The sequence below is a fragment of the Prunus mume genome, linkage group LG7, assembly GCF_029339155.1.
Source record: "Prunus mume cultivar Tortuosa linkage group LG7, ASM2933915v1, whole genome shotgun sequence".
In the NCBI taxonomy this organism is placed as follows: domain Eukaryota; kingdom Viridiplantae; phylum Streptophyta; class Magnoliopsida; order Rosales; family Rosaceae; genus Prunus; species Prunus mume.
The window spans coordinates 19,128,645-19,141,928 of NC_142704.1; the positions used below are offsets into that span (position 1 = coordinate 19,128,645).

A 13,284-nucleotide genomic window follows, 5' to 3' on the forward strand; every position below is an offset into this window, starting at 1 on the left:
TGTGGAAAAATTATCCCGTATGTCATTGCGCAATGGCTAGAAATAACAAAAAGTGTTATAAGATACTTTGAGCATCCACCTCAACATCAATTAGCAATAGGTTAAAACCCAGTATGATTTAAACTATTAATGTAAACTTCCATGTTGATCAATTAGCAATGAGTAAACTTCCATGTATGATTTAAACTAATGTAAACGTCCATGTTGAATATGTGATAATACCCTGAACAGCTGCCATTTTCCAGCATCCAGCTGAAAATGCTGAGCAAGTCCCCTTTGTAATAATACTAATAATAATTTAAGCAGCGAGTAGATCAACGCTCTATCAACTCACGCGAGTCACATATTTTCTCCACGAACGAAAACGCGCGCATGTGCCAAACATAAAAACCCCAACAGGAAGCCTCAGAAGGCAGAGCAAAGCCACCACCAAAATCTCTCTCCAATATACACACAGAGAGCAAAAGCAGCAACACCTAAACCAGAAAAAGAAAATGGGCAGCTCCAACATGTTCATGTTGGCCATGGCCATGGCGGTTGTGGTGTTGAGCATGACCAGATGCTTCGGACAGTCAGACAATACGACGCCGGGTTGTGCTCAGGACCTGTTGCCCTGCGCAGACTACCTCAACAACACGAATACTCCGTCCGCCACGTGTTGCACCAACATCAAACAGACCGTTGCCACCCAGCTCGCCTGCCTCTGCAACCTCTTCTTCGCGCCTGAAATTCTCAAGATTTATGGTGGCAACACCACTTCGGGTCTCAGAATCGCCACCGCCTGCGGCGAAACAATGGACGTCAACAAATGCAAAGGTAAGCGGAGGCTAGATATCTGATAAATACACCCTTGTGTTTAATTGGATTTTCTCAACACACCCTTTTCAGATCTTAATTGTTCAACGAGCAAATTTGATTGAAGTGGTGGTTTTAATGTTTGGTTTTTGCAGCTGCCATTGGTGCTCCCACTCCACAATCCCCACCTGCAACCCCAGGTAACCAAACTTCTCTTCTATGTTTACTAAATTCAAAATTATTATTTGCATCAAAATTTGAGTTTAGGGTCATCAAAAGTCAATTGGGTAACTGAAAATCCTGATAAAAGACTTGGGTTTTAATTTTACTCACTGATAATGTTGTTTCTTATCTTATATATCATAAGCTGAGTTTAGGGTCTTCTTCAAGACCCAATTTGAATTGGGTAACTTAAATCCTGATTAGCAGAGTTGGATTTTGTGGTCACTGATTATTATTATGAGCAAGAGTTGAGGTTTAAATCCTGGGTTTCTATTTTATTATTATTTTTCATAAATAAAATAAAATTTTCTGAGTAGGTCCTGGTTTAAATTCGATTGTCTTCGCAAATGTGAGTTAGGTGAGTTTTTCAAACTAGTGTGTCCGCCTATTTGTAAAATACAAAAACTTCGAATTGCCTTCACTTCCCCTGTTTTGCAATTCTTGTGTGATTGGACCAGTAAGAAATCAGTAGGTAAGATGAGTGAGGGCTGAATAGAGCCATGCCACGTGTTCGAGTGTAATTTAATTCTGGTGACATTTTGTTGGTGCCTTCCAAGTTTGACTGGTCCATAGAAGATTCAAAAGAAAGTCCCTCTTACCTTTTGGCATGTTTCCTATGTCGTGCTTATGCATTTGTGGCTCCTGGAAAATTCAGAGTCCGACCGCAAACAATAAAAGAAATAAATTTTTGACCATTTCGTGCTCAGCAGTCAACAGTTTGTCATGCCCTTTCAGATTGTTGACAATTATTACTTGGAAAAGGCTGAAACTAATGTATATATGAATATTATTATTTTGTTTCTAAATATAAGCTATAGTTTAAATTATTTTAAATTAATCTAATTTACGGAGATGAAGATTCGAATTTGATTGCAATTTGAAAGGGGTCCGAGCTCATTGTCCTGGCCGATTGACCTAATCCATGTTTGCTATATGAATTTTTTATATATTATTATTATTATTAAATCAAGTGGTAATTTAATCTTGCAGGTGCACCAAATGCTGACAATGGAGGCCCAAGCAAGATAGGATGGACTGGGTTTTCTGCTCTGCTCTTATTTTGGGCTTCTGTCATTTTCCGTTGAGTAAATAATGCAAAGATCAGATCGCTATTAGGGTTCCTGAGTTCACAGATTTGGAGATGTTGTTATTTGCTCTTGTTGTTGCTTTATATAAATTTATTTGATTAGCATTTTTTTAATCTTAATTAGATCATATTGGTCGGTAAGTAAGTATTGTCTATGTTCTGTGTTGCACAATTTGAAGGTTACATCGTGAGTGTGGTGCTTTTGATGGCACCATTGACACCAGGCTATTTCTTTCAAATGTCGGACGAAATAAAATCATGTTGGTTTTCTTAAAGTGTCTGTAATTTGCATCAATCTTTGTTGTAATTTGGGTGCTGTGGGCTTCACGTGATTTAAGATAGCTTTTTGTCGTTGAAGAGCTTAGTTGGCCTCCAAATTGGTTGCGTATAAAGTTAAACCGATATAGGTTTATTCCCACAAGAATATAATTTTGCCCCCCAACCTTGCTCTGTTTTGCTTTTTCTTGCACGCCTTATATGTAGAAATGGGCATTTTACTTCTATGGTGTCCCCAACTTTGCATAAATTTTTGTCAAACATGGAACATTTTGATATCAACTTTGTAAATTAAAGTGTCTCGTAATGTTTACTTATCAGTAATGTGTATGGAAATAAATGGAACAGAATAAACAAGAAATGGGAATAAGATCAACTTGGAGGGGAGTAATTGATCTAATTCCTATTCTTTGGAGTATTTGATTAAAGAGTTTAAAGTAAGACCCACAATCATGTAAGTAAACGCATTAGAAGTTATGAATGAAAATCATTCTTTTTATTCTCATTTTCCATTACTTGTACTGAAAAGTCATCTCAAATTTTAATTTGTTCTCCTCTTCAAAGTTGAAAACAATTGTCCTGTTGGCTATTGCATATAACAAGGGCTGAGGGCAAGCATAATTTTTAATCAATTTAATGCGTGTCTATGGGGATAGACGAGAAACAATTACATGAAACGGAATAACATTATTTTTATCCAGTCAATCACGGTATGTCGCTGATAACTTTCTCGCGATAAATCAGAATTGGTAATAAGAAAACAACGATATCCCCGTTTGTAAGTTTTTCTGCTAAGGCAGACATAATATTAATCAATAAATTTAATGTATGTATACGAAATATGCTATTTTTCGTTTTGGAATATCATTCTTGCATAAATATTTCAATCGCCAGTGATCATTTGATCTATCGTTTTCATTATGTTTGAAGAAATCATCACAATTTGTGAGTTAAAAACAAGACACTGGTACATTTAGTGTCGTTTTCACTTGAACCTTACACTCTTGGAAGATGACAATCAAGTCAAAAACTTGATAGAAATGACAAAGATATTAAAATATCCTTTATAGAAAGAAAATATTGTTTGGAATATTTAGAGCAAGAGGGGGAAAAAAGGTATAGACTCCTCGTCTTCATAACCAAAACCATGAATAGCTTCCTCCTAGAAGAAATTATAAATCTCTCTCCCTTTCTCTCAGTTATAAAATATACACATTGAAATCTTATTCAAAGAACTGAGTTAGGAATATCTTCAAGAAGTGGCCACACGAAGCATAAATAAACAGTCACAAGGAGAGAGGTTCCAGTAGAAAACAACATGAGAAAATGAGAAAATATTATAGAGCCTATTTGTACTCTTTTTTTTTTTTTGGGTCGAGAACCTATTTGTACTTTTCGTTTTGTTTTTTTGTTTGAGAATTAACGATAAATACATTGCATTGGGAAGGAGGGCCACTTATCCACTGAGGTAAACCCCCTTGGTCGAACCTATTTGTACTTTGGATTTGTTGGAATCAAATTCTCCCTTTTCTGATAAAAAAGAAAAAGGAAAAAAAAAAAGAAAAAAAAGAAGAAGAGAGTAATGGAATAGTAGAATTGGACTGTATTGGACTTAGAGGATGCTTGCTTTGCTATTGGGCTTTTTCTTCAAAACAAAGTGGGCTAATGCTCTCCGGAATGGAATAATTGTTAAAAAAGAGAGTTATGTTTAGACCCAACCCAAGAGTGGTCTGTGGACACACAAAATTGCTTTGGACACCCAAGAAAACTTTCAAACTTTCCAGAACTGTTCCATATTGGAATCAGCTCAAAAGCCGGTCTGCCAAACATAAAACTAAAAAAGTTAAGAAGGGTTATGGCTTGATTTCGGACCATTCGGCCTTAGTTCATGTTTTTTGTTTACATTATTGTTGTTTGAGCATGTCTATTATATATTTATTATAATTAATAATTATTTATTTTAATACAAGAGATATTAAAAAACGGAGGATCGAAACACAAAATTTTGAGTGCAGGGAGGAGCAAGGAGTGAGGGGCTAGAACCATTTTGACCTCTCAAAATGCAGAAAAACTTGTGTGAAACGGAGATAACACTGTTTTGTTATTCTTGGCCAATCATGGTATGTCAAATGGAATAGCTATCGTGTGTGACACACCATGATTAGTCGGCCTCTTTTCTTGTGAGCTAGGTTTAAAAAAAGATGTTTGTTATTCCCATCCCACACAAGTGTTTCTCCTCAAAATGACACTATTTATGAAATGCCACTTTTAACCCCTTGCCTTGGCTTTGGTTGCCCTGCTTCTCGAATCGTTGTGCGTTTGCTCTAGGGGTGGTTGCAGCAATTTTACTCAAACCGCAAACCGACCGACTATTTGCGGTTTGGTGATTTTGAAACCGCAAACCGACCGCGTTTTGCGGTTTAAAACCGCAGTTCTCAAGCATTCACAAAAATATAAATTCACAACCTAAATAAATAAATACACAACCTCAATTTCTCAAACATATATAAATTCACAATCTCATCAACTTCTCAAGCATTCACAACCTAAGAAAATTAAAGTTACAATTCCAAGCATTCCAATTAAAGTTAAACTTCTCAAGCATTCCAATTCCAAATCCTTTAAAGTTATAAACCAAAAGGAAAATGCAAAACAAAATGAATTAAAGTTACAACAAAAAAGAAAAATTCAATTCAAAGTTAATTAAAGTTACAAACTAAAAGGAAAATGCAATGCACCAATGGTACAAACTAAAGTTACAAACTCAAGTGTTGGTGGTAAGTGGATTTGAAGAACCGTTGTGTTGTTTGAGCACCAATGTTATTTACAAATAAAACAACATAGTGTAGTACATTTTATTATAAGAAGAAGCATAAATAACATTAGTATAAATAAACTAATTACTTACAAGTTGTCATATGTTCCATTTCCTTGTAAAATTCAACTCCATCATCCGTGTGGCTATACTTTGCGGTTTGCGGTAATCAAGTTTTGAAAATCAAATACATGCAAATGCGTTCGGTTTATGATGCGGTTTCATTCATAAATTGTCGGTTGGTTTTGCGATTTTTCGCTTTTCGGTTTAAAATGCCACCCCTAGTTTGCTCTGTCCTATATTTGCTTGGGTTTTGCCCACTCTATTTTGGTTCAAATATAATATTTAAAAATGTCCTTATATTATTTTCAGCTAATTAAAATGGGAATATAATTTGATCCCTATTTACTAGAAGCAGCTACTAGAAGAGCCTTAGTCAAGGCAAGTATATTGCTAATCAGTCCCTCTAACCCAAACAATTAAAAACCGAAACGCATACATAGAGAGAGCCAAAAACCGTACCGCTCTCTCTCTCACTCGCTCACTTCCTCCCTCAGTCTCTCTAAAACCCTATTTCTTGCTCTGCTCTCTCTCTCAAGCTTTTACAATGGACGAGGCGAAGCTGAACCAACTGAAGCATTTCGTCGAACAGTGCAAGGCCGATCCCTGCGTTCTTAGCGATCCTTCGCTCTCGTTCTTCCGCGACTACCTCGAAAGGTAAAAATCCATTTATCTTCTTTTTTCAATTGTTTTACACAAACTATTTCGATATCTGCTTCGCTGTTAAATCTCCACAAAAGTTGAAATCGATTCGTTTCTTCGTTTCAGTCTCGGCGCTACGATCCCTGCCCATTCTCACAGTCACGGCGATTCCAAATCGGTACTCTTCTCTCTAACTTTCTAATGTCTATTTTGTATGCCCTATATGTGTGCGTTCTGATTGAGGGATTTTGCGAGCTTAGAAGAGCTATGTGGTGGAGGAGAGCGACGATGACATGGCGGACGCTGAAGCCGCTCAAGTTCATGTCGAAGAAGAAGAGGAAGATGAGATAATCGAATCTGACGTTGAACTCGAGGGCGACACTGTGGAGCCTGACAACGAACCTCCTCAGAAGGTTACTTTTCAATTAGTTTGAGTTCTAGTGATTTAGTTATTAGTATGTGAATGATTTTCAAACTTTTTTCTTTTTGTATATTTATGGCTTGGATGATTTTGCAGATGGGAGACGCGTCGGTTGAGGTCAGTGATGAGAACCGCGAGGCCTCTCAGACAGAAAAATCCAAAGCTGTCGAGGCCATTTCAGAAGGTATATTACTAATTATATAGTGCGTGTTCGTTTGTGAATTGAGGGCTTGCTTGAGGATTTGATGGACTTTATGCAATGCAGGTAACTTGGAGGAAGCGATTGAGCATCTCACGGAGGCAATTTTGCTCAACCCTACTTCAGCAATTATGTACGGCACCAGAGGTCTGAGCTTTTGGTTCTCGTGTAGTCATAGGGATTGTTTTCTTTCTTTGAATTTGAAAGTTTATTTCCTTGTGTTTGGTTCTGAACTCTGTTTAATTTGTTACTTAACAGCTAGTGTGTACATCAAAATGAAGAAACCTAATGCCGCTATTCGTGATGCCAATGCTGCTCTGGAGGTTGTTGTCCTACACCTTGTTTGTTGTTATATGATGTCTGATTTTCCCCTTGTAGAATCTACATTTGTTTATATATAGGCTTTGTGCATGTGTTGTTTGCTTGCTTGGTGAAGTGTTTAGTTCAACATAGTGTGTTAGTCAGCATCGTTATGCATCCTGCTTTGCTTGTTACAATCAGATGAAAATAAAATATGTGTTCTTAGGTCATATAATTTCATTTCATTACAGTTGTGGCCTTTTGTATAGTTCTGCTTGCATGAGTTTTGGGATTTTAGTTTTTATCTACTTGCTAGACGTAACATGACATTTTGAGAAGGTGAACATGCATTTTAACTTGTAATCTTTATCGCAGATTAATCCTGACTCTGCTAAAGGCTACAAGTCTCGCGGCATAGCACGAGCAATGCTTGGTCACTGGGAAGAGGCTGCCAAGGATCTTCACTTGGCCTCGAAGTTAGATTATGATGAAGAAATAAGTGCTGTACTTAAGAAGGTTTCTCTCACACTTTATCCTTCTGGTTTATCTAGTAACTGTAGTTTGTTGTTTCTTGTACTTCTGCATTTATTTATCGTCTATCATGCATAGATAAGTTTGTTGCCTTTTGCCTTTATTTGTCCTTTATCATGCATTACTGGTGTATCTTATTGTGTGAACCCAAATAAACTGCCAGCCACGTCTGGTTTAGTGAATAACCATGGGTTTTGGTATTTTGAGGAGCACTGTATCACTAATTAAATTTGTGAAGCCCAAATACTTGATGTTATTGAGGGTTAAATCTATGAAGTCCAATTACTCGATGTTATTAGAGTATGGCTATGGTTCACAGATGAGGTATCTTACATGGAATTCTAATGGGAGAGCAAGGAAAAAAAAAAGAAAAGACTAACACAATGTTGGAAGAATATGTCGTGCTTACATGCTTTAGCTTACTGCAACTCTTGGATTGTGTATTTTTGTGTTTGAGGATTTGTGTTTCCCTCTAATGTCAACTCCTCAACTGTGTAGGTTGAACCAAATGTGCACAGGATTGAGGAACACCGTCGGAAGTATGATAGGCTTCGCAAAGAAAGGGAGGATAAAAGGGTTGAACGCGAGAGACAACGCCGCCGTGCTGAAGCTCAGGTAACTATCTAGAAGTTCATTCCCTTGAAAAGATTATGCTATCTTGTTTCTGGCTGATTGAGATATTTTGGTGTGTTCTTTTCAAGGCTGCGTATGAGAAGGCTAAGAAGCAAGAGCAGTCATCTTCTAGTAGAAGGCCAGGAGGCATGCCTGGTGGGTTTCCAGGAGGAATGCCTGGTGGCTTTCCAGGAATGCCAGGAGGCTTCCCAGCAGGCATGGGTGGAGGGTTTCCAAGGGGGCATGCCTGGAGGCTTCCCAGCAGGCATGGGTGGTGGCTTTCCAGGAGGAGCATCTGGAGGTGCACCTGGAGGTGCGCCTAGGGGTGGTGCGCCTGGGGGTGGTGCGCCTGGGGGTTTCCCTGGTAGCACACCAGGAGGGGTGCCCGGAAATGTCGATTTTAGCAAAATATTGAATGTAAGTATGTCGGTTCTTGATTGAATTCAAATTTTAAATGTGTTCCTGAAATTAGTGATTATGTATTGTTTACTTTGGTATATATGAAGCCAGGAAAGAAAACTATTATATTATATAATTTAAGAATTTCTATTTAAGCCAAGGATTTAGGTTTTATTGGTCATTTGGCAGTGCTGTTTACTGTGTATTAACCTACTATGACATAGATTGTTGTTTCTCTTCTTCTCTATGTTATATTGAACAATTGAGTTCTCGAGTCAGAAAAAAGCGATGTTCAGGCTGAAAAAGGTCAGAAATGCAATTTACAAATTTAAATGGTCCTTGTTGCAATTTTTTGTAGGACCCTGAACTGATGTCTGCGTTTAGTGATCCAGAAGTCATGGCTGCTCTTCAAGATGGTAATGTCTCTTCTTATAACTTTGTTTTTCTATTGATATTTGAGTTTGGCCAGTTGTTGACTAATAATCCATAAACTCCTGGTTGTGATTATACTGGTTATGTCAAAACATGGAAACTTATAATTCAAATGAACTGTTTTTTTGTGAAATGTGCAAAAAAATGTGCAAATGATAAGAAGTTAAATTTATGGGTGAACACTCGAATCCTTCAGTTGTTTAAGCTACATTCTGTGAATGAAGGACAGTTCATGATTCGTCATGTTATATAATGTTTTTTGCTTGCTTCCACAACAGCATCTGCAATGTCATAGTTCTGGTTTACTAGGGAAGACTAATAAAGAATGTTTCTTAGGCTTTTATTCGTGGTATGTTTTATTTTGAAGTATTGAATACATCATATGTATAATGGAATATAATTATGCCAATTGTTAAGTAAGACCAGAAGGAAGACATTGGGCTTGTTGAGAGAAGTGATAAGGTAAAAGTAGGAAAGCAATGGGAAGTGAGGTAGTACAATTACAGTAGTAGTGGGGGGTATCCAGCAAGCAACTAAAATAGTTTGTTAAACTACATACAGATGATCATATTTTTTCTTATTGATTTTATTCTTGATATTCATAAAATATACTGTTAAGCTTTCCTCTGTGGAATCATTGTGCTGTCTTCTGATAGACGCCGATTGAGTATTTGGTTGCTGTGCTTCCTAATTTATTTTTTAATGATTATGTCCAGAAATCTTTTTGGTAACTAATTTATCTGAATATGGGATTGACAAGTTAAAAATGATGTTCATTATAGAATGGAACTGAATAGGAATATTTAATTTTCCAGATTGTGGAGTCATACTTCTAGTCGTTCAAAAGAGAAAAGAATTAGAAAGACTGCCATGCATTAAACTAGCTGTTGATGTTCTGACTAAAATAAAGGCCGGAGATAGAAATGCTAGGTGTTACAGGATTAGGGAATACAGACCTGATTAGTAGCATTGGAGTTTGCTATGTGCCCGCCTGACTGTAATTGGTTGATTGGCTGTTTCTTTTGCAGTAATGAAGAACCCTGCTAACCTTGCAAAGCATCAAGCAAATCCCAAGGTGGCTCCTATAATTGAAAAGATGATGAGCAAATTTGGAGGACCCAAGTGAAAGTTTCCGAGTTGTCATGATGTTTTTGGCAGATGAACTTTCAAGACTAGAGATGGTGCGTGACATTGTGCTATACAAGACGGTTTCATGTCCGGTAGCTTGTTAAAATTCTATAGCTATGTTACCATTACTTTTACAGCAACTCTAATGGAATGACCGTGTTTAACCCCGCATTATCATTGGTTGCCTTGGGCAAGTTTATCATATGTACTGAAGTGTTTAAAAGGGTTTCAGATTCTTTTGTTCTTAAGGTTCTTACAGAAGGGTTAAAATGTCTAGGTTTTAAGCATGCAAATGTAGATTTGAGTTGCTGGAGTATTGGAATTTGGGGATTTTATGCAGTGGTTGCTGGATGCTATGTGATCATAGATGAAGCAGCCCAGAACTCAAATGAAATTAAATATAGGGTTTATAATTAGTGCTAAGAATGGTTATATGGCTAAATATCTCTAATGTGTAGGGGACCTTGTTAACCAATTTTTGACATCAACAAATTTACTTAGAGTAATTGGGTGCGCCGATCTAATTAATGGTGTCTTGAGAGTTTTCCTTGGGCTTCTTACAGTGTACATCAAATGAGATAAATATATTCCACCCTCTCGCTTAGTGGGTAGGGTAAGTAGTAGGATCGGACGTCATATTTGGTGCTAAAAGATGAATATGAATAGGATAAAGCACTCTTACCATAATCCTATTATGTGTATTTTTTAGGATAAAAGTGTGGGATACGTAATTCAACTACTTCAGTCGGGACTCGAGATATGGGTTCGGGAAACCAGCGTCAGTGAATGATATTTATCTTTTCCAACCCTACCTTCTTTTTAATCCAACCCAATTCCAATCCCAAACAACATGCCATGTCCCATAAACTTCCCTTTGGCTTTTGTTTCCAGTCCGCCAGACACGAGACAACGCGTGGAAGTATAAGGGCACTTTTTATCAGTGGAAGGCGGGTGGGGTGGATTCATATATTTTACTTTTTACTCAGGGAAAGTGACTTTAGACTCTTGAGCACCAATCAGCTATCATCTTTGCTTAGAAAGGACCTCAGTATAATATGAACACCGTTGGTGAGCTATCTAGTTCACATTTGGGGTCTCTTACCACTTTCTCAACGCTTGTAATTAAAACAAAAAGAATTAATCAACGTTGTGCAATATAAGACCACAAAATGGGCAACTAGATCTTCCAGCCAAGTTGCCAACGGTGTCTAGCTAAGTAGAAAAATGTCTTAACTTGCAGATTAATGATCTCATGTTTGAACCCTCATGACACTTTAGTAGTGTGTATGTGTGTGAAAAACCACTCTCCCCATTGTAGTTTAGACCATCGCTTGTATTCAATAATTTTTTTTTTACAGCCAAGTTTGAATCCCATTTTCTGTTGATTGGATTAATTTAAATTAATTTAGACTATTACTTATATAAACAAAACCACAAAATGTATAATTAATAGTTTATTATTACATTATTGTAAGATTTCAATGTTTTGAATCAAGATTATACGAATTTGTGCTGCAAGAGAAATTTATATAATTCACCATGCCCATTGAGAAAACAAAAACGCAAAAAGAAAAAGAAAGAAAAAAAAGGTTCATGACCACATACCAAGTGAGTACAATCAAATTAATTAGAAGAGAAGTCCATTCCACCATAATTTAATTAGTCCCTTATTCCCACTTAGTCGCATAGGTCCTATCAATCAAATTTGGAAATTTTCTACCAACCATTGTCTTTATTTAGACTAAAAGGAGTTATATATTTGAACTACATCCAACAATTTTTTTTTATAAAAAAAATAAAAAAAATCTACCTTCAGAATGTCTTCTTGTCGATGTTGTCATTTAGACCACACCAACTGTGGGTTTATACTTTGATTGGTAGTTTTACCTTCAATGGAAATGCTTAACCGTTTCAGTTGGCTGGCTGACGCAGTGCCTTGTTCTTCTCAAGTTTGTGTGCTAAGATAGCTAATGTAAATCCAATCCTGAAATCCAAAGTTTTTGTTTGCACCTCTTCCACAAGTTTTTATGAATACAAATTTCGTTTTTCTTTCTAAAAACTAATCGAGTCTTGTCATCTAAATTCAAAGTCTTTCTTTCAAGTCATTCCACCCAAATGAAGCTTAAGTTTCGTTTACATCTAATGACGACTGCATTCCTTACTATTTGCTGAATTAGGTGCGCATTCGTTGAAACTTTTTGATTAGACGCGAAAATATATGTTAGCAAGAAATTCAAAATTTGTGGAAAATAGTTGAATCAATATATCGGATTTCAATTCGGTAGCTCGTGAGTCGCTTTAAGATGGTTTTAATGGTGTTGAAGCCATAATTATATGCCCCTTGGATGCTCGTCTCCATTTTAGTGGGATAGCGATTGTGTGTGTTTACGTAAAAGCATCTACAACTCGCTCTGATATCATGAAGGAAGTTGAGGTTCCCCACCAAAATCAATTGGCAACGAGGGGGAGTAGCCCAACTCCTTAGAGCATTCACAATGGGCTCCCTAAACCACCTCTTTAGACAAATTTTAGAGAGGAATGATAAAAATGCAACTCCAACCACGCTCCTTATCCACCTCCTAAAATAATGAGTCCTCTAAGAGCTCCTAAATCTGAGGAGAGAGAAAAAATTTCTAGTGGCTCCCTATAATTTAATGCTGCTTCATTTAATGAGTATTTCAAATCTTTATTTAATGCTAACATTTTTTATTTTATTTTTTTAATAGAGATGGACCAATCAAAAAAGAGTTATAGCATCTATGACTCTCCAAATTAGGAAGTATGGTTGGAGTTGAAATTTTTTAGAAAGCTCCTAAAATAACTTTCTTATATTCTTAGCCAAATTTTAGCTAAGAAATAGAGAGCGTTATTGTGGATGCTCTTATAAGCTCTTGCATGGATTTTTACTTTCCAATGTAGGACATTTTTACTTGGGAGTTTCACTAAAACACCCAAAATGGGGGCTGAAATTATAAAAAAACCCAACACCCAAAACACTTTATAAACACACCCAAAACTCATCATTACACACACTCAAAACCCATTTATAAACACATCCAAAAAATATACAATTGTTGATTTTGGGTATGTTTCTATGTTTAAATAGTGTTTGGGTTTTTTTATAAATACATGTCTAGGATTGGATTTATTTATAAATTTGTATTTTTACTTTCACATTCTCATAACTATACTCCCTATCCACCTCCTAAAATAGGGAGATGTCTAAATATGAGAATAGTGAAAGTACTCTTAGTGGCTCATTATAATTTAATGTTTCTTTATTTTAATATATTATATTTATAATTTATTTAATGCTAATTATTATTTGTTGTTATTTTTTTCGTCTTCACTTTATTCAAAAATTG

The 13,284-nt window shown here is 36.4% G+C and overlaps 2 protein-coding genes across 2 annotated transcripts; both read left to right on the forward strand.

The window, feature by feature from the left end:
• The first annotated feature begins 382 nt into the window (after window positions 1-382).
• On the forward strand, window positions 383-2,379 carry LOC103337248 (Bifunctional inhibitor/lipid-transfer protein/seed storage 2S albumin superfamily protein). Its single transcript, XM_008240411.3, has 3 exons — window positions 383-816; window positions 951-995; window positions 2,008-2,379. Exons 1-3 carry the CDS (start codon window positions 495-497, stop codon window positions 2,100-2,102), a joined length of 462 nt encoding a protein of 153 aa, XP_008238633.2. The 5' UTR covers window positions 383-494; the 3' UTR covers window positions 2,103-2,379.
• A 3,322-nt stretch (window positions 2,380-5,701) lies between these two features.
• Window positions 5,702-10,150, forward strand: HIP1 (HSP70-interacting protein 1). The gene is given in 12 exon segments (XM_008240413.3): window positions 5,702-5,912; window positions 6,024-6,075; window positions 6,158-6,310; window positions 6,415-6,502; window positions 6,584-6,664; window positions 6,776-6,840; window positions 7,193-7,333; window positions 7,847-7,963; window positions 8,050-8,196; window positions 8,198-8,377; window positions 8,718-8,775; window positions 9,820-10,150. Coding segments are annotated over 12 exon segments (1,290 nt in total). The 5' UTR covers window positions 5,702-5,802; the 3' UTR covers window positions 9,918-10,150.
• Window positions 10,151-13,284: the final 3,134 nt, after the last annotated feature.